Raw genomic sequence first — 21,364 nt, forward strand, 5'->3', positions numbered from 1 at the left:
TTTCTAGTCAAGAGCTTTATTTAACAAGGATTTCTATCACTGTCATCTTGAAACAATTTTTAAGTTTATACCCCCTCTCCATCTTGCTACTCTGGAATGCACTCACCATACAGTCACGTTCAGTTTGTCTATGCCCTTTGAACTTCTGCCACTACCTTCCTCCTGGTACACTGCATTTCTGAGACCTGTATTATCTGAAATTGTTCCACTTAGAGTCACACAGCACGGGAACAGGTCCTTATGCCCAACTCATCCGTGCCACCCAAGATGCCCATCTAATCTGGTCCCATTTGCCCACATTTGACCCAGTCCTTCTAAACCTTTCCTATCCAAATGTCTTTCCAATTTGTTATCATACCCGCCTCAACCACTTCCTCTGGCAGCTCGTTCCACACACCCACTGCCCTCTGTGTGAAGAAGTTGCCCCATCACTTTAGAACAGAGATAAGGAAGAATTTCTCCAGCCAGAGGGCGGTGAATCTGTGGAATTCATTGCCACAGAGGGCTGTGGAGGCCAAGTCATTGGGTGTACTTAAGGCAGAGACTGATAGGTTCTTGATAGATAAGGGGGTTAAGGGGGTTATGGAGAAAATACAGGAGAACGGTGTTGAAAAATAAATCAGCCATGATCGAATGGTGGAGCAGACTCGATGGACTGAATGGCCTAATTCTGCTCCTATGTCTTATGGTCTTATGGGATAGAAGCCATCCTTGAGCCTGGTGGTACGTGCTTGCAGGCTTTCGTATCTTCTGCCTGATGGAAGGAGGGAGAAAATGTCCGGGGTGGGTGGGGTCTTTGATTATGTTGGCTGCTTTACCGAGGCAGCGGGAAGTGTAGTCAGAGTCCATGGAGGGGAGGCTGGTGTCCGTGACGCGCTGGGCTGTGTCCACAACTCTCTGCAGTTTCTTGCGGTCCTGGGCAGAGCAGTTGCTGTACCAAGCCGTGATGCATCCAGATAGGATGCCTTCTATGGTGCATTGATAAAAAGCAATGGGGACGTGCTGAATTTCTTTAGCCTCCTGAGGAAGGAGAGGCACTGGTGAGCTTTCTTGGCTGTGGCGTCTATGTGGTTGGACCAGGATAGGCTATTGGTGATGTTTTATCTTATCTTAATAGGTAAGGTTTACCTTATCTTCTTGTCCTAGACTTACCATGGTCTTTTTATCAGCTTTCTGAATCGTGTACCCTGTGATAGCTGCATTCCCATCATCCTTTGGTGGTGTCCACGCCAACTCAACGTTGGTGTCCCACACGTCGACGATTTTCACGCTGGATGGGGCGCCGGGTTTCTCTGTGGAAGGGGGCAGTGGGTTAGTCTTCTCTCCTTATTCACTATTCAGACCTTCCTTACTGCATCCCCGACTTCCCATCATGGAACACACTCCGTGAGGGGGTGGTGGAGGCAGAGACTGTCACGACTGTTAGGTGGAAGAGCTCTTGAACTGCCAAGGTTTTGAAGGCTAGACTTACTGGGCTGAAGGGCCTGACTCTATAATTCCTGCTCTTTCACCCTTCCTTCAGCTGCGGTGTAGATCAGAAGCTTACACTTGTTGCTGCCAACAAGAAACCTAAAATCCAATGGAGATGATGAGAGACCACAGACACTGGAATCCGGAGCAACAAACAATCTGCTGGAGGAACTCAGCGGGTCGAGCAGCATCTGTGGGGGGGGAAAGGAACTGTCGACGTTTCGGGTCGAGACCCTGCATCAGGGCAATGGGTATACCTGGTGTACCTTCCCCTCCACAGATGCTGCTCAACCTGCTGAGTTCCTCCAGCAGATTGTTTGCTTAACCAAGAATCCAAAACCTACGGCACAGCAGGAGGCCACTTGGCCCTTTGTGTCCCTCCTGACCAATAAAGAGCAAACTAATCCAACTTCCCAGATCGTGGTCTGCAGCCCTGTAGACTACAGCTCTTTGCCTGCTCATCCAGGATTGTATAGAGTTCTGGTCACACTACAGGGAGGGTGTGACAGACCCTAAAGAGGGTTCAGAGGAGATAGAATCAAAAGAATCTTTGAATAATATAGCACGGAAACAGGCCATTCAGCCCAACTCATCCATGCTGACCAGCAGGCACCCTTCTGCACTGACCCCATCGCCAAGCACTTGGTCCATAGCCCTCTATATCTAAGTGACTCAACTAAAATGTCGGCACAACATTGTGGGCCAAAGGGCCTGTACTGTGCTGTAATGTTCTATGTTCTAGGTTTATAGAGTCATTGAGTCATACAGCACAGAAACAGGACCTTCAGCCCAACTCATCCATGCTGACCAAGATGCCCATCTATGCTAATTCTATTTGCCTGTGTTTGGCCCATATCCCTCTAAACCTTTCCTATCCATGTATTTATCCAAGTACCTTGTAAAGACATTTATGAGGATGTTAGAACAACAAGTTAGAACTCGGTGGGTCGAGCAGCATCTGAGGACGGAAAGGAATCGTTGATGTTTCAGGTTGAAACCCTGCCTCAGGACCACAGACGCTGCTCGACCTGCTGAGTTCCTCCAGCAGATGGTTTGTTGCTCCAGATTCCAGCATCTGCATTCTCTTGTATCTCCTTTATGAGGATGTTTCCAGGGATGGGGAACTTTAGCTTTGAGGAGAGACTGACTGGTGGGGGTTTGCTTTGGAATAAAGCAAGCTGAGGGAAGATTTAACCGAGGTGTGTAAAACCATGAGAGCCCCGGAGATGGTAGACAGCATGCTTTAAATGTGGGAGTTTCTAGCTCCGCCTCCTTTCACTGACTTCCACACCTGCCTTAGGGGAAAATATTTTTCCTCATTTTCCCTCAAAGCCTATTAAAGGTATATCCTCTAGTTAACATAGAACATAGAACACTACAGCACGTTACAGGCCCTTTGGCCCACAATGTTGTGCCGACATGTTATCCTGCTCTGAGGTCTATCTAACCCTTCCCTCCCACATAGCCCCCCATTTCTCTATCATTCATGTGTCTATCTAAGAGTGTCTTAAATGTTCCTAATGCATCTGCCCCCACAACCTCTGCCGGCAGTGCGTTCCACACACCCACCACTCTCCGTGTAAAAAACTTACGCCCGACATCCCCCTTATACCTTCCTCCTATCACCTTAAAATTATGTCCCCTCGTGTTAGCCATTTTCGCCCTGGGGAAAAAGTCTCTGACCATCCACTCGGATCTATGCCTCTTATCATCTTGTACACCTCTATCAAGTCACCTCTCATCCTCCTCCTCTCCAAAGAGAAAAGCCCTAGCTCACTCAACCTGTCCTCATAACGTCACTGGGTCAAAGTCCACTGTGGGGACACTTTCACCAGTAGAAGTGCGGTGGCTCAAGAAGGCAGCTCACCACCGCTTTCTCAAAGGGTAGACAATAAACGCATCTTGCCAACAAGGCTCAGATCCTCAAAACTGGATCCCGAGCCAACTTATAATCCCGCTACTAATAGTCCCGAATATCAACTGATCAGGTGGTAGTTTGGTGTGGTCAGGCAATGGTGGAATACGGTTTACATACCTACTATCTGAATAACTATTGTGGCCTTGTCCTCAATCTTCTCCACCTCCACTGTGAGCTCATAATTGCCGGAATGCTTCCTCTCAGCTTTGCGGATGAAAAACACTGTGTCCGAATCTGTGTTGCGGATGCTGATGGTGCTTTGATCCAAGGGACTGCCATCCTTTGTCCAACCTACCTTTGGCCTTGGTTTGCCCTGGGAATAAAGGTTGACCGTGAGGTATCACTGTGTGACCCGACTCCGACACACCCACCTCCAGCTGTGGACTGTGGCCTCACTGGGCGTGACTGCTCCAACTTCCTCTGGCTCACCCAGCATCACCCAGCCGCCATGAACTTGAGGTCACTCTAAACTCTGCTGTCGCTGTGTGTTAACTCCCACTAAGTCCTGTTCACCTATCACGCCTCTGCTCGTTGATCTATGCAGGTTAATCAATGTCTAAAGGAATGATGCTACAGTTCTGAGTCAGGATGATGTATGTTGCAGCTCAGTAGGACCCTGGGCAGACCCCACTTGGAGTACTGTGCTCAGTTCTGGTCACCTCACTACAGGAAGGATGTGGAAGCCACAGAGAGGGTGCAGAGGAGATTTACAAGGATGCTGCCTGGATTGGGGAGCATGCCTTATGAGAATAGGTTGAGTGAACTCAGCCTTTTCTCCTTGGAGCGACGGAAGATGAGGGGGGACCTGACAGAGGTGTATAAGATGAGAGGCATTGATCATGTGGATAGTCAGAGGCTTTTTGCCAGGGCTGAAATGGTTGCCATAAGAGGACACAGGTTTAAGGTGCTGGCGAGTAGGTATAGAGGAGATGTCAGGGGTAAGTTTTTTACTCAGAGAGTGGTGAGTGTGTGGAATGGGCTGCTGGCAACGGTTGTGGAGGCGGATACGATAGGGTCTTTTAAAAGACTTTTGGATAGGTACATGGAGCTGAGAAAAATAGAGGGCTATGGGTAAGCCTAGTAATTTCTAAGGTAGGGACATGTTCGGCACAACTTTGTGGGCCAAAGGGCCTGAATTGTGCTGTAGGTTTTCTATGTCTCTATGTTTCTATTTCTATGCCTTGAAGGGGAACCTGCAGGTAGTGCTGCTCCCTTGTTCCTCCTGCTCTTGACCTTCTGGGTGGGTCTGGGGGCGGATTGGGTGAATTAACGGCAGTACATTTTGTAGGTGTACACACTGCAGCCAGCAGTGGAGGGAATGAATGTTGGGGATGGTGGACAGTGTGCCGATCAAGTCGACTGTTTTGACCTGGATGGTGTTGAGTTTGAAAGTTGTTAGAGCTGTACTCATTCAGGCAAGGCGAGAGTGTACCATCGCTTCTGAGTTGTCACTTGTAGGTGATGGGAGGGCACTGGGGAATGGTGGGCTGACATACTCTTGAAACAAATGTGGAGTGAGCTGTTTCAGGCTGTGGCACAAAGCCGGGACCCAGCCCAGGACATTTCTCAGCGATGGGGGTGAATGGCTGAAGTCATTAACAACACAGACCCGCACTCCGTAACGCTCTCCGTACCTGGAAAGGGATCAGGAGATTCAGAGAATCCCCAACTCTGCGAATGTACGTTTGCTTCAGCTGCCTCGGCAGACGGATTTTGGGAGGTTCTGTAAGGGAAGGATGATAGAGCACACGGCAGTGAGGGAATGATAGCTGTGTCTGAGTGACAGACAGCGGAGCACACTCGTACGTTGTCCCACTGCTCTCACACACGCACATACACACAGCCTCACTACTGTTACACACACACACAAAGACCACACACACACACACACACACACAGACTTACACACACACATTCCTCTCACACAATGCCACACACACACACACACACACACACACTCACACACACACACACACACACACACACACACACACACACACACACACTCACACTCACACACACACACACACACACAGACCACAAGCAAACCTGCCCACAGAAGATACCCACACACATGGGCACGGATGGCTCACACAGTGGCAGCCATTGTGGCTACAACAGAAGTAGCTGCACCATGTTCATGGACAGGCCTGATTCCACACACAGACTCTGCATCAAGCACCTACAGTCGGCCACAGACACATCGCTGACAAACTCCCTTGACTTTACACGGTTCCGATTTACTGATCTCACGCCTACAGTGACACTGAGAAAAAAATCAGCCAGAACGTCGGGGCCAATTCACACTTTCATCCTCAGGTAGAGACGTTTGCTCACCTACCACCTCCTTGACGAGAATGGCCTGGGCCAGACAGACAGGGGGGCTTTCACCAGCCACATTGACGGCCTTCACTCTCACATGGATCTTCTCACCGGTTGGGAGTCCGTTTATGGTGTACTTGGTTTTGTCAGTCAGCTCAGGGTTCGACACGATCCACTCATCCACTGGGCAAGGCAAGGCAAGGAAAGGAAGTGTCATTGCCAGTCCAAAAGAGTATAACTTGCATCTAATATTGCCAAACCTTCCGAGCTCCTTCACAGATATGCTAACAAACAGATGTGGACCCTGAGCCATGAAGAGCTACCAGGGAGAGCTATGAGAAGCAAGGATGTTCTGGAGGCTGGAATCACTGAAACACAGATATAGGGCAGGGTGGTAGAACCGGGGGGAATTCTGGAGATGGGGCGGAGGGGCAGGATCATAGAGAGAGTCAAAAGTAAACACCTTAGGAGGAGGGAGAACTTGGCTTGTGAGGGGAGATTCAACAAAGTGACAGTGGGGCTGACGGGGTTAAATTCTGAGCACAGGTGACACAGACCTGACTGAGGTGTTTAAAATTCATGGTTGCATCATGGCCTGGTACGGCAATTCCAACGCACAGGAACACAAGAGGCTGCAGAGAGTGGTGGACACAGCCCGGTCCATCCCAGGCACAGCCCTGCCCGCCACTGACAGCATCTACAGGAGGCGCTGCCTCAAGAAGGCAACATCCATCATCAAAGATCCCCACCATCCGGGCCATTCCTTCTTTTCGCTGCTACCGTCTGGCAGGAGGTACAGAAGCCTGAAGTCCCACACCACCAGGTTCAGAAACAGCTACTTCCCTTCAACCATTCCGTTCTTGAACCGACCTGCACAACCCGAACCCTACCTCAGCAACGGAACACTATGCACCACCTATCACACTACCACGGACTTGTCTCTGATTGTGTCGTTTTTTGCACTGAGGTCTTGTCTTTATACACTTTTTTCTCTCTCTCTTCACTATCTTGTATAGTTTATATATAATTTATGTTCTGTGTGTGGTCTGTACCTACGTGCCTGTGATGGTGCTGCAAGCAAGCTTTACACTATACCTGTACCTCACCATACTGGTGCACATGGCAATAAGCTCGACTTGACTTGCCTCGACTTGAAAACTATTTTATGGAATAGACAAGAGGAATTCTATCTAGAACAAGGGGGCAGAACTTTAACATTAGATCAGGACATTCACAGCAATCTCAGGAGGAAATCCCTCACAGAATGTGTTGGAAATCTGAAGCTGCCCATCCCAAAGAGTCAAGTCAAGTTCGAGTTTATTGTCATGTGCACAAGTCTGCACAGGTGCAATGAAAAACTTACTTGCAGCAGCATCACAGGCACAGAGCATCAGGTAATTAGCATTCACAAGAAAAACATAAATTAAACATACAGTAAATTATACACAATTTTTACAGGAAAGAACACAATTAGAACAATAAAAAAAATGTTTTAATGCAAAGTGATCATAATGTTGCCACACCCTATGCAAAAGATGAATTTCACTGTGTATTTCGATGTACGTGTGACTAATAAAGATATCTAAACTGTAGTGATTAGGGTTGTGCAGGTTGGTTCAAGAACCGAATGGTTGAAGGGAAGTAGCTGTTTCTGAACCTGGTGGTGTGGGACTTCAGGCTTCTGTACCTCCTGCCCAACGGTAGCTGTGAGAAGATGCCATGGCAAAGAGTTGAAGAAACTAAGCTGGAAATGTTAGAAGGCTTTTTGACCTGAAACATCAACTCTGTTGACACCTGACATGCTGAGTATTTCCAGAATTTTCTGTTTTTACTTCAAACTCTCAAATGATCTGTATTGTGTTAAAACATCTCCAAATGATTCAGCTACAGGTCACAGTTTGGGACGTATGGTGCATGAATTATTTTATATATTTATTTTTTTATTTAATAAAGAAACAAAAGAGACCATGGCCTTACTTCCTTCCAGACAGTACTCGATGAGGTAGCCATCCAGGCCTGCTGCGCCGATGCGTTCAGGGGGCCGCCACTTGAGGGATACGCTGGTGTCTGTCACACCGTCGCAAGCGAGGAGTGTGGGTTCGCTGGTTGGTGCTGGAGAATGAAACACACAGGAGAGACGAGAGGCCCTTTGGTATAACATCATCGGTAAGAGAATGGGGAGGGGAAAGGGGAAACCCTTTCCCAAATGATAGCAAGTAGGTAGGGTGATAAAGAATGCATTGGGCATGCTTGCCTTCATTGGTCAGGGAGGTGAGTGCAAGGAAGTCATGTTACAGCTGGATAAAACTTTGGTTGGGCCACACTTGGACTCACAAGAGACGGCAGATGCTGGAACCTGGAGCAATGAACAATCTGCTGGAGGAACTCAGTGGGTCGAGCAGCATCTGTGGGGGGGGGGGGGGGTGGAAGGAATTGTAAACAATTCCTTTTTGTGTCTTGTAAACAATTCCTTTCCTTCCACAGATGCTGCTGGACCCACTGAGTTCCTCCAGCAGATTGTTTGTTGGTCCACACTTGGAGTATTATCTGCAGTTCTGGTCACCCCATTACAGGGGGTGTGGAGGCGTTGCAAAGCGTACCCAAGAGGTTCACCAGGATGCTGCCTGGATTAGAGGGTATGAACTATAAGGAGAGGTTGGACAAACTTGGGTTGTTTTCTCTGGAGTGTTGTAGGTGGGGGGTGGGGGAGGGCAACCTGATAGAAGTTTATAAAATTATGAGAGGCTTATAGGGTAAATGATCAGAATCTTTTTCTCAGTTGTCAAGTACTAGAGGACATGCACTTAAGGTGAGAGGGGGAAAGTTCAAAGGAGATGTGTTGGGCAAGTTGTATTTTACACACAGAGAGCAGTGGGTGCCTGGAGGAGGCTGCCAGGGGTGGTGGTGAAGTAGATGCAATAGTGGTGTTTGAGAGGTTGTAGACAGAAACACAAATATGCAGGGAGTGGGGGGATGTGGATCATCTGCAGGCGGAAGGGATTTAGTTTAATTTGGCATTGTTTGGCACAGACATGGTAGGCTGAAGGGCCTGTTCCTGTGCTGTACTGTTCTATGTTCAAAGCTGGAAAGGAGCAAGCTTAAAATGGACACCAGTGCTGACCCAGAGATCAGGTGGACAGAAATCCAGCTGTGGGTCTTACGAGTTGGTTCATGGCACGGAGCAGAAACCACCCCGGCATCGATATACTTGGACAGCAACATGGATAGGAAAGGTTTAAAGGGATATGGGCCAAATGTGGGCAAATTGGACCAGCTAAGGTGGGCACTCTGGTCGGCATGGACGAGTTGGGCCGAAGGGCCTGTTTCTGTGCTGTATGACTCTCTGACTTTATCTGACAACAAGGTGGACTCCTTGGTGTGTTCGTAGGGAGCAGGATAAATCTGGCAGTAGCACTGGGAAGTGTGACTGGAGGGAAGGAGTCATCAACTGTGCCATAGGTCAATGCTCGGGAGGGTTTGGATTAGGTTTCATGTTTGGGAATAAAAAATTCAGAAACCCTCCCTTCCCTCGACCTTACCGAGAGGGATGAATGCCTTTGATGGCTCGCTGGGTTTGGACATCCCTATGGCATTGACGGCAATGACCCGCACTTCATAGGGAACCCCTTCAATCATGTTCTTGGGTTCAAAGGTCATTTCTTTGCAGAGGTCAAAGTTGAGTCTCATCCATCGGGAACTTTGCTTCTTCTTCCTCTCGATGACGTAGCCTGGACGTAATGGAAAATGGACCACGGTGAATGACAGGAGCTCCCTGATGAACACAGCATGCCCTGCCCTGCTAACATGGACCCACCCCATCCCTGTAGCCCTGCTTCTCACACCCACCTACATCACCCCCCACACAGCCTGCACCGTGAGCATCGCCCCCCGCCCACAGGCGGACAGCTTACTTGTGTAGCGACGCAAGAGACTGCAGATGCTGGAACCTGGAGCAAGGAACAAACTGCTGGAGGAACTCAAGTGCGTCGGGCAGCATCTGTGGAGGCAGAGGGATGGTCGACGTCTCAGGTTGAGATGCTGCATCAGGACTGAGAGTGGAGAACCAGTATAAAGAGGGGTGAGACAGTGGCTGGTGGGTGATAGGTAGAAACGAAAGAAGAAAGGGTAGACCAGCCAAAGACAGAGCTTAGGTACTCTGCAAAATGCTACCCAGTCTATGCTTGATCTCACCGGTGTAGAGGAGGCCACATCGGGAGCACCAAATGAAGTAGACCAGATTGGAGGAGGTACTGGTGAATGCCTGCTTCACCTGGAAGGGCAGTTTAGATCCCTGGATGGTGGTGAGGGAGGAGGTGTAGGTGCAGAAGGTGCAGAGGAGGTTCACCAGGATGCTGCCTGGATTAGAGCTATAAGGAGGGATTGGACAAACTTGGGTTGTTTTCTCTGGAGTGGCAGAGGATGAGGGGAGACCCGATAGAAATTTATAAAATTATGAGAGGGACAGATAGACAGCCAATATCTTTTCCCAAGGTATTGGTATTGGTTTATTATTGTCACTTGTACCGAGGTACAGTGAAAAGCTTGTCTTACAAACCGATCGTACAGGTCAATTCATTACACAGTGCAGTTACATTGAGTTAGTACAAAGTGCGTTGATGTAGTACAGGTAAAAACAATAACAGTACAGAGTAAAGTGTCACAGCTACAGAGAAAGTGCAGTGCAATAAGGTGCAAGGTTACAACAAGTGACGTGAGGTCAGAGTCCATCTCATTGTATAAGGGAACCGTTCAGTGGGGTAGAAGCTGTCTTTAAATCTGGTGGTACGTGCCCTCAGGCTCCTGTATCTTCTACCTGATGGAAGAGGAGAGAAGAGAGAATGACCCGGGTGGGTGGGGTCTTAGGTTATGCTGGCTGCTTCACCAAGACAACGAGAGGTAAAGAGAAGAGGTTGAAATGTCTAAAACCAGAGGGCACGTATTTAAGGTGAGAGGGGGAAAGTTTGGGGGAAGGAAATGTACGGGGCAAGTTTTTTACATAGAGGGTGGTAGGTGCCTGGAATGTGCTGGTGGTGGTGGAGGCAGGTACGATAGGGGTGTTTAAGAATGTCTTAGGAAGGCACATGAATATGCAGAGAATGGAGGGATATGGACCTTGTGCTGGCAGAAGGGACTAGTTTAATTGGGTATCATTAGATTAATTAGTTCAGTACAACATCATGGGCTGAAGGGCCTGTTCTTGTGCTGTATTGTTCTGTGTTGTTATGTCTTTGGTAACTGTGGGATCTTGCTGTGCACAGTTTGGTTGCTGTCTTATGCCACTGAGTACTCATTGTCGAATTACTTTGTTGGCCGTAAAGTACTTTTGGAACATCCTGAAGCAAGAACGTCATTGTAGGAAATGTAAGGCCTGATATTGACTGACGTGCTCTCCCATCTCCTTTCTAACCTCCGGTGATGTCCCAGGTTACCTGAGATCGGTGAGCTTCCATCGTAGTCTGGAGCATTCCACATCATTGAGCACCAATCTCCTCCCACCTCAGTAACTATCGGTGCTGCAGGAGGGTCTGGAACATCTATGGGGAAAGGAGGAGGGATCCAACATTAGTGAGTTCACGAACCAAGCCCTATCTTGTTCTGTGGGGATGGTCCTGCTGTCTACTTGTAATATACTCAATCCATCCCTGGGATGTTACCAGCTCTCACATGTTGGGCATTAATACATTTTCTTGCTGGATATTATAATATACAGAGGGCCGCAGAACCAATGAAGATCATTGTAATGCATGCGAGATGCTGTCTAACTGCATCAACCAGAAAATCACACATCTGGAACCATAGCATTGTGAACATTGACAATCCTTTCTGTTTCAGTCACCTACCCTTCCTCTGAATCTTTTATCTGTTCTTTCAATTGCTTATCCAAGTCCTTTCCCAATGAGAAATTCCCTGGCTCATTAGTTCCTACTGGAAAGCCACTGGACGTTCCAAAAATGTGTAGAGTCTGGAGTTGCCTATTTCTGAATCATTATCCCCCCAACCTTTGGAAGCCCAATGAGAAGGTTCTGACAGTAGCCACCCTTTTTGTGAACTGGCATCATTCTGGAGAATCTCCGGTTTTACCCTTGCCTGGTTCTGGTTAAGAAACTGTGTCAGCGGAACAATACTTCACCAGAACGATCAACAAACAAAATGGAGGACAATCCTTCTGGATTTTCTAATAACATTAGAAACAGGACCAGGACCAAACCATTTTGGCTCCTTAAAACTGCTTGGCTATTCAATGCCTTCCTGCAATATCTATCTCAAGATTCCCCTAAAATCCAAAAACCTACTCAACAAATGGGCAAGAATGTAGTGACATTTCTGTACAAAATGGTGAAAGGACATGGGTTCCACCTCTCCTGAGTTAGAGGGGACAGGAGAGGTGAGGACGTAGGGGTAGTAGTGCAAAAGTACTTCTTCTGAACACACTCTAATCACATTGGGGTGTTCCCAAGTGAAGGAGGGATAGAAATTCATTCCAGAAGGATTGGATGTGGGTGCCATTGGCAAGGCTGGAGATCAATACCCACCCTTGGCAGCTTTGGAATGGGTAATGGTCTTGTCAATACCACCAGGTCCAGACATTGTTGGGATAACCATGGAAGAGGAAAACTTCTGGCTGCTGCAGGTCTTGGCTCTCCCTCCCAGACAGTCAAGGTGTTCAGCTTTGTGTCTTCTAGGCCCTTCCATCTCCAGGTTGTTCCCAATCCTGGGAGTGAAGCTGAGTCATCACTCATCAGACAGCCCGACTCACTGCACAGCTGAAATTTTAACCCGCTTATTCAGAAACATCCACGAACGTTTGTAGAGGCCATAAAAACATTACAAATAGGAGCAAAGGCAGACTATCCAATCTCTCTGGCCTGCTCCACCATTCATTAGGATAAGGGCTCTACTTTGCATTTTACTCCAGGTGCACAATCCTCATATTCTCTGATCTCTCAGGGTCCAAACATCTCTCGATTCCAACAATGACCAAGCTATTCCAGTCTTCTGATGTAAAGCAAAAACATTTCTCCTCACGCATTCCAAGATGTCAACGATAGTTGGCCAACCGACACTGCCTCTGTTGGCCCACTGACACTGTCTCTGTTGCTGTCACTTACCGACAACTTTTATCTTCAGCTGGGCACTGTCCTCCCCTGCTTCATTCTGCACCATAATCTTGTAGGTCCCACTGTCATCTCTCTCGGCTACATCGATGACCATTGCGGTGTGATCCGGGAATGATTCTGCCCTCACCCGGCTCCCCGTCTCCAGGATTACCTGCGGGGACCAACAGCGCGCTGAGACAAGCAGAAAGCTTAGCAGCAAACAAAGCAGCAGCATGAACTCTGAAAACTGGTGGTGTTGCGGAGAGCCAGGACCATTGCGTAAGGTAACAGCAGGATGTAGATCAGATGGAACGTCAGGTGGAACGCTGGCAGATGGGATTTAACCCTGACAAATGTGAGGTGACGGAACTTGGGAAGGCAAATGAGGGTAGGATGTTCACAGTAAATGGTGAGGTCCTAGGGAGTGTTGATGAACAGAGAGACCTTGCGGTACAAATCTACAGGTTCCTGAAAGTGGCAGTACAGGTAGATAAGGTGGTGAAGAAGGCATATGAGATGCTTGCTTTCACTGGCTGTGGCATGGAATATAAGAACGGGGAGGTCATGTTACAACTTTATAAAACGTTGGTTCTGGTCACCACACTATAGATGAGATAAGATTTCTTTATTAGTCACATGTACATCGAAACACACAGTGAAATGCATGTTTTGTGTAGTGTTCTGGGGGGGCAGCCCGCAAGTGTCGCCACGCTTCTGGCACCAACACAGCATGCCCACAACTTCCAAACCCATACGTCTTTGGAATGTGGGAGGAAACCGGAGCACCCGGAGGAAACCCACACAGACACGGGGAGAACGTACAAACTCCTTCCAGACAGCGGCGGGAATCTAACCCGGGTCGCTGACGCTGTGATAGCGTTACGCTAACCGCTACACTACCGTGCCTACCCATAGGAAGGATGTGACTGCACTGGAGAGGGTGCAGGGGGGATGCCCCAGGATGTTGCCTGGGATGGAGTGTTTCAGTTACAAGGAGAGGTTGGGCAGGCTGGCTTTGTTTTCCCTGGGAGTGGAGGAGGCTGAGGAGGAACCTGACAGAGGTGCATAAAATTACATTGAGGATAGATGGAGTCGATATTAAGAATCGTTCTCCCATGGAGGGCTGTCCAAGACAAGAAGGCATAGGATTAAGGTGAGGTGTGGGAGGTTTAGAGGGGATGTGAGGGGGAATTTTTGGAAGACTGGATTGCTCTGCCTGAGGGGGTGGTGGAGGCAGAGACTCTCCACGTTTAGGAAGCATCTAAACAAGTGCTTAAATCGACAAGGCATAGAAGGCCGCGGACATAGTGTGGGTAAATGGGACCAGTGTAGGGAGGTACAACAGTGACATGGTGGGCCGAAGGGCCTCATTCTGTGCTGTACGATTCTATAACTCGTGTCCCGCGCCCCTGGCCCAAAACTGTGGGGGTGTCGTACTACTCGACAAACCAGGGCCTGTCTGCCTTTATGGGTGGGAGGTGATCCCATGGATTTATTTCAAAGGAGACCCAGGGAGATGTTCTCATTGGCCCAGTACTCATCCTGTGACCAATAACATGTGACCTGGTCACAGTCACCAGGACGTTCATGGGAGCTTGCTATGCACAGTGTATTCCTCTATCAGACTGCTGAGAGACACTTTACAGAGTACTTCTGAAGTTCTTGGGGATGTCCTGGTGTTTGAAAGGTATATTAAAATGGCTTTCTCCTTTATTAATTTACATAATGTCTTTAACGTAGGAAAGCAGTTTCCTTTCTAACAGGACAGATGGGACCCCAGTTGTTGGGAGTGGGCATCACTCATCGTCTCGTGGGCTGCAGAGAAGGGAAAGGGAACAGTCCTGGAAAAGGCCTTTTGTGGCTTTACTCTGGGCTGCTTCTGTGGTGTGGTCGAGCAGAAGCCTGAGGGCGAGACCTGAGCCCGGGTTTCAGCACAGCCTGGTAGGTGGTAACACAGTCAGCAACCTAGGAGCGAGAAGGGTACAAGTCGACAAAGAGATGGTAGGGGGTGGGTTTTTGCAGAGAGGAAGGGTTAGGGGTGAAGTTCCTGGGGTTTTGGAAACAGACCCAAGAAGAAAGAACCCTTTATATTACCATCTTGGTAGGAACAGAAGTTGGGTGGTAGGCAATCCAACATGGGCAGGGTCAACGAGGCTCCAGAGCTTGCTGAGGACATGACTGGGGATAGACAACTACACTGTGGCCAATGATGCCTGTCAATTGTCCTAACCAATATGGGCCTTTGATAGCAACAAACAATCTGCTGGAGGGACTCAGTGGATCAAGATGCATCTGTTGGGGGGAAAGGAATTATCGATGTTTTGGGTTGAAACCCTGCATCAGGAGTGCCTTTGATGGAAGCTCACCAATCCATTGCTTGCAGCGTCCAGGGCAAGGACAGGAGGAGCGTGGGATCGTCACCATCTTCAGATTCCCCTCTGGGTCATGCGTCATCCTGACTTTGAAATATATCACTGTTCCTTCATCATCACTGGGTCTAAACCCTGGAACCCTCCCCAACAGCAATGTGGAAGCACCTTCACCAGAAGGACTGCAGCGGTTAAACAAGGTGACTCACCACCTCCCCCTCCCCCCCCCCACCTTCCCAGGGAGAATCAGACAGGCGATGTGCCGGCCTCGTCAACAATATCCCGCAGTCTATAAGTAGGTAAACAAATTTATTTTACACAAAGTGTTGAAAATTGCATCCAGTGAAATGCAACACCACGGACAGCTCTCCGATGTCTTAGTTGTGTGGGGACCCATTGTGAACACTCCATCAGGGAAGGTCAGCGTTAGATCACTGGGTGCCGGGACGACCTAGGAGATAAGGAAGGGACTTACTTTGTCACCCTTCATCCACACGATCTTTGGCACTGGCTCTCCCGTGACAGGAATGTCCAGTCGTAGCTTGTTCCCTGCCACAACCACTATTTCAGGCGACTTTCCCAGGCTGTCAAGGTGGAGCTTGGGAGGATCTAGTGGAACCAATTTTTCAAAGGTAAGTTATACACGGAGATGTGGGTTAGCACAATCCTTATTCCCCATCACAGTGACTTGCCCGTCGTCCCATCATTGGAGCCAACAGGTTTAGACAGCACAGAGACAGGTTGGCTTTATCACATGACCCACTACTCACTCCTGCTATTGGTTACCCAAAATGTTGCTATTTCTAATGGCCCGCCTCCCATCTCTGATGGGACCCTATCTTACTTGCTTGCTTGGGACTGTCAGCCATCTTTCCAACCCTCATCCTTATCACCGGTGCTTCAGGGCGAGTGTTTGGATTAACCCTGGGATCTCCGTCCCAGCTCTTGGTTTATCTCAATGATCTGGAGTTTAGTTGTTGTTGCTGCCTAGAGACGCCGAGACAAAATGGACCCGTCGTTGGCCCTCACTTGATGTGCTTGGAGAAGATTGCTCATAAAACAGAGCCGTGCTGGTCAGTGGAGGGTAGGGAGTATTACAAACGCAAGAACAAAGGACTTCTTTTAGAATAAATCAAAGCTGATTGCTTGCATATTTTTTACTTCTTTCTTGGGATGTGGGCAATGCCAGCATTTATCGTCCATCCCCAGTTGCACCTGAACTGGATAGGCAGTGAAAAGACCACATTGGTGGGGCTGGAGTCACATACAGACCAGACCGGGTCAGGATGACAGACTTCATAGTCGTACAGCAATGAAATAGGCCCTTCGGCCCAACCAGTCCATGCCGACCAAGATTCCCATCTAAGCTAATCCCCTTTGTCCTCATTTGGCCCATATCCCTCTAAACCTTTCCTATCCATGTACCTGTCCAAGTAAATGTTGTCAATGTACCTCCCTTAACCACTTCCTCTGGCAGCTCATTCCAGATACTGACCATCCTCTGGGAGATAAAGTTGTCTCTCAGGTTCCTATTAAATCTCTCCCCTCTTACTTTAAACCTGTGACCTCTAGTTCTTGACTCCCCAACCCTGGGAAAAAGTCTGTGCACATTCACCCTGCCTACGCCCCTCATGATTTTATACACCTCTATAAAGTCACCCCTCAGTCTCCTACTCTACAGTGAGAAAAGTCCCAACCTGCCCAACCTCACTCCATAACTCAGTCCCTCGAGTCCCGGCAACATTCTTGTAAATCTCCTCTGCACTCTTTCCAGCTTAATGGCATCCTTCCTATAGCAGGATGACCAAAACTGAACACAATGTTCCAAATGCAGCCTCAGCATTTCCTTCCCTGAAGAATATTCTAGAACTCAGCAGGAAATTTTGTGAAAATCCAGTAGCTTTAAAAAAAATTATAAATTTATTTAATTTCTTGAATTCATATCTCCCAGTCACCACGCTGGGATTTGAACTTGGGTCCCTGGATCAATGATCCAGAAGTCTGGTTGCTTCTCCAGTTAACTGAACCACTACACTACTGTACCCTGTGCATTCTTGCTCCCTGTAAAGCCAAGGGAAGGGGCTGTCACAGTTGTAGTCAGGAGTTTGCAGATGACATTAGATTCTAAAGTCTGGTTGAGTGGGAGGGAGGACGAGGTTAATCCCTTACTTGGGAGTCAGAAAATCCACTCTGGAGACTTGTGCACAAAGGTTTAGGTTGAGAGATTTCTGTGTTGTAAAAGGTGCTTTATTTCAGATGGGACAATAAACTGAGGTTTCATTTGTTCTCACAGGGATATTGTAGACACAGCTCAGAATACCATCCTCCCCTCCATGGACTCTGTTTACACTTCTCACTGTCTCGGTAAAGCAGCCGGCATAATCAAAGACCCCACCCGCCCCGGACATTCTCTCTTCTCCCCCCCTCCCATTGGACAGAAGATACAAAAGCCTGAAAGCACGTACCACCAGGCTCAAGGACAGCTTCTATCCTGCTGTTATAAGACTATTGAATGGTCACCTTGCATGATAAAATGGACTCTTGACCTCACAATCTACCTCGTTATGACCTTGCACCTTATTGTCTGCCTGCACTGCACCCTCTCTGTAACTGTAACACTTTATTCTGCATTCTGTTATTGTACTACCTCAATGCACTGATGTGATGAAATGATCTGTATGGATGGCATGCAAAACTAGTTCATGTACATGCAACAATAATAAATCAATTTACCAATTTACCAGTTTAATATAAAAGATTTAATGTCCCATACCTGGGACAGTAATTGGTAATTCGTTTATTATTGTCATGTAGCGAGATACAGTGAAAAGCTTTGTTTGCGTGCCATCCAGATACATAAGTACATCGAGGTAGTATGAAAGCAAAAAGCAAAATGCATAATATAGTGTTACAGTTACAGAGAAAGTGCAGTGCAGGTAGACAATAAGGTGCAAGGTCATAACGAGGTAGATTGGGAGATCAAGAGTCCATCTTTATCATAGAAGAGGTCTGTTCAAGTGTCTTATAACAGCTGGGTAGAAGCTATCCTTGATCCTGGTGGTACATGTTCTCAAGCTATTCATTTATTCTCTACAACATTATTGTTAGAACAGATTATGCACGGCAGGTTGTGGGATGGAGAATCAGAAGGAGAAAATGCTGGAAACACTCCGTGAGTCACGCAACCTCTGTGGAGGGAGAAACTGTGAGCATTTCAGATCCTAACCCTTCATCAGAATTTGCAAAAGGTTTTGGACTTGAAACCTTAACTGCTAGTTTCCACAGATGTTGACTGACTTGCAAGTGTTTCCAGCATTTTCTGATTTTAGTTCAGATTTCCAATATCTGTGTTGTACTTTTTTGGTTTCGTTTATGGTTGTTGGATCTTGCTGGCTGTCTTCTCATTGGCCGCTATGCTTCCTACATTACAACTGTGACCACAATTCAGAAAGGTACATCAATGGCCGTAAACTGCTAAGATTGTCCTGAAAGGGATGTGAAAGGTGCTACAGGAATGCAGGTGTCCTTATTCTCATTAATGAAGTGGTAGATGGAGCTTATGTGTAGGAAAAGCAGAGGATATGAACCTTAGAAATAGGAACTAGTGTTGGCTGTTTAGCACTGAGACCCTGCTCAGCTATTCGATTGGATCACATCTAACCTGATCCTTAGCATCAACTGTACTCCATAACCCCTGCAGCTCCCCATCAATCAAAAATCTGCAGGTGTTAGCCTCAAGTAATACAGGGAGTGAGATCACAGCATCACTTTGTGGATAATTCCACAGCAGGACAGTGGGTACCTGTGTTCTCCACGTCTAATTCACAGGGTTTCAGTAGTTTCACTTACCGATCATTCGGAGTTTAGCTCCCAGGTGCATCGAGTAGCCTTCAGGAACGAAGGTGTATTCTCCATCGTCGTCCAAAGCCATCTTATCCACCACCAGCTTGTGAACTCTTCAAAGGCAAAACAACTCCTTAGGTTTTCATCAAGTTCTTACACAAAGTAACAAAGCATAAAGTCCAACAAATGTGTTCAACTTGAACCCTGGTTGGACTGTCCTTGGAGCACTGAGGGATCAGTGGTCTCTGCAGGTCCTGATGATGATGTATGGCCTCTGCATCATTAGAAGGAAGAGGATTCTGTGGAAGATGCAGCAAAACTGAGGTGATACTCAAAGTGTGATTCTTCCTATTGGGGGAAAATTGAAAAGGACCTTTCACCCTAGTTAAATAAAGGCTGTCAGGTGACCAGATCACCACCCAAAATGATGAGGTGCTGGGTAGGATCCACAGAGAGATGCTTGCACTTGACTGGGGGAGGGCTAGGGATGAAGAGGAGGAGAAAGAGTTCCGGAAATAGGCATCATCACTGTAAGAGAGTCACAATTAAACCCCAGAGGGAATTCTGGAGAAGTGTCTTCACTCAGAACTCTGCAAATGCGGAGCTCACACATACAGGAGGGGAACAGTAGGTACACTCGAGGAAGCTGGAGAAACAGAGGTGGGAGGGGGATGGAGATGTGTGGGAGGATGCTGGAATGGACCAGAGGTACTGGTACAGAGCCAATGGGCCAAATGGCCTGTTTCTATGCTGAAAATTCAATGTTGTAGAATCATAAATGGAGGAATGCAGCACAGAAACAGGACCTTCAGCCCAACTCATCCATGCCGACCAAGATGCCCACCTAAGCTAGTCAAATTTGGCCGATTTATTTAATTTCAGAAGGAAGCCATGTTCAAATTATAGTCTCCACTTTGTGTGAGAAATTGTAGCAGGCTATGTATAGGAGTTCCTCAGGTTCCCATAGGATGGATTGGTCTGTACCAGAACCCATCGGGACAGTCAATCCTCGGGACCTTCGCCAGTGAACAGTTGGTGGGATGGAGGTTGAGGAACTGTGGCCGTGTCCTTTGCCTCTGACTCCTCCGACCTTCACCCACTCAACCATTAACCACCAACCCCCAGGATGTTTTGGTTGAATCAGGACCTTCCTGCCGCTGATCCTCAGTGGTATCTGGAGAGGTGAAGAGACCCGCTACAAGATTCAGGCATCTGTCATGGAGTTTTGGGCATGTTGCTTTATGGCAGGTGGACCAGGAGCAACGGCAAGCGCGATAGGAGAACTCAGAGTCACATAGAACAGTACAGCACAGGAACAGGCCCTTCAGCCCACAAGGTCTGTGCCAACCATGATGCCAAATTAAACTAAATCCCTTCTGCCTGCACATGGTCCATGTCCCTCCATTCCCTACATTTCCATGTGTCTATCTAAAAGTCTCTTGAATGCCTCTGTCGTATCTGCCTCCACCACCACCCCTGGCAGCACATTCCAGGCACTCACCACTCTCTGTGTAAAAAACTTGGCCTGCACATCTCCCTTAAACCTTCCCCCTCTCACCTTAAATGCACGCCCTCTAGTACTTGATATTTCTACCCTGGGAAAAAAAGATTTTGATTGCCTATGCCTCTCACAATTTTATAAACTTCTATCAGGTCTCCCCTTAGCCTCTGACGCTCCGGAGAAAACAACTCAAGTTTGTCCAACCTCTCCTTACAGCTCATACCCTCTAATCCAGGTAACACACTGGTGAACCTCTTCTGCACCCTCTCCAAAGCCTCCAGGTCCTTCCTGTAATGGGCTAAGCAGAACTGCACATAAGAACTCCAAGTGTGGCCTCATACAGGTGCAACATGACTTCCTGACTCTTGTACTCAATGGCCCGACCAATGAAGGCAGGCACGCCATATGCTTTCTTTATCGCCCCATCTGCTTGTGTGGCCACTATCAGGGAACTATGGACTTGGACCCCAAAATCCCTCTGTACATCAACGCTGGTAAGAGTCCAACAAATGGTCAGAGAGAGTCAGCGTCATGCATCACAGACACAGGCCCTTCAGCCCATGCTGACCACTGTACTTAGGGTAGAGCTTCAAGTTCCTAGGAGTGAACATCACCAATAGCATGTCCTGGTCCAACCACATATGGCCAAGAAAGCTCACCAGTGCCTCTGCTTCCTCAGAAGGCTAAAGAAATTTGGCATGTTCCCTTTGTTTCTCATCAATTTTTATTGATGGACCATAGAAAGCATCCTATCTGGATGCATCACGGCTTGGTACGGAAACTGCTCTGCCCAGGACCGCAAGAAACTGCAGAGAGTTGTGGACACAGCCCAGGGCATCATGGA

General features: G+C 47.9%; 1 protein-coding gene across 1 annotated transcript in view; it reads right to left on the minus strand.

Moving 5' to 3' along the window:
• Positions 1-21,364, minus strand: part of mybpc1 (myosin binding protein C1) — a 77,262-nt gene that overhangs the window by 16,387 nt on the left and 39,511 nt on the right. Inside the window, exons 14-23 of the mRNA XM_052029789.1 lie at positions 19,026-19,132; positions 15,652-15,785; positions 12,820-12,979; positions 11,140-11,244; positions 9,250-9,438; positions 7,688-7,822; positions 5,726-5,893; positions 5,023-5,111; positions 3,506-3,701; positions 1,153-1,292 (exon numbers count right to left, since the gene is read on the minus strand). Coding sequence (XP_051885749.1) covers positions 1,153-1,292; positions 3,506-3,701; positions 5,023-5,111; positions 5,726-5,893; positions 7,688-7,822; positions 9,250-9,438; positions 11,140-11,244; positions 12,820-12,979; positions 15,652-15,785; positions 19,026-19,132 — 1,423 coding nt within the window. The remainder of the gene's footprint in view (positions 1-1,152; positions 1,293-3,505; positions 3,702-5,022; positions 5,112-5,725; positions 5,894-7,687; positions 7,823-9,249; positions 9,439-11,139; positions 11,245-12,819; positions 12,980-15,651; positions 15,786-19,025; positions 19,133-21,364) is intronic.

Source organism: Pristis pectinata, chromosome 15 (assembly GCF_009764475.1).
Source record: "Pristis pectinata isolate sPriPec2 chromosome 15, sPriPec2.1.pri, whole genome shotgun sequence".
NCBI classification, from domain to species: Eukaryota; Metazoa; Chordata; class Chondrichthyes; order Rhinopristiformes; family Pristidae; genus Pristis; species Pristis pectinata.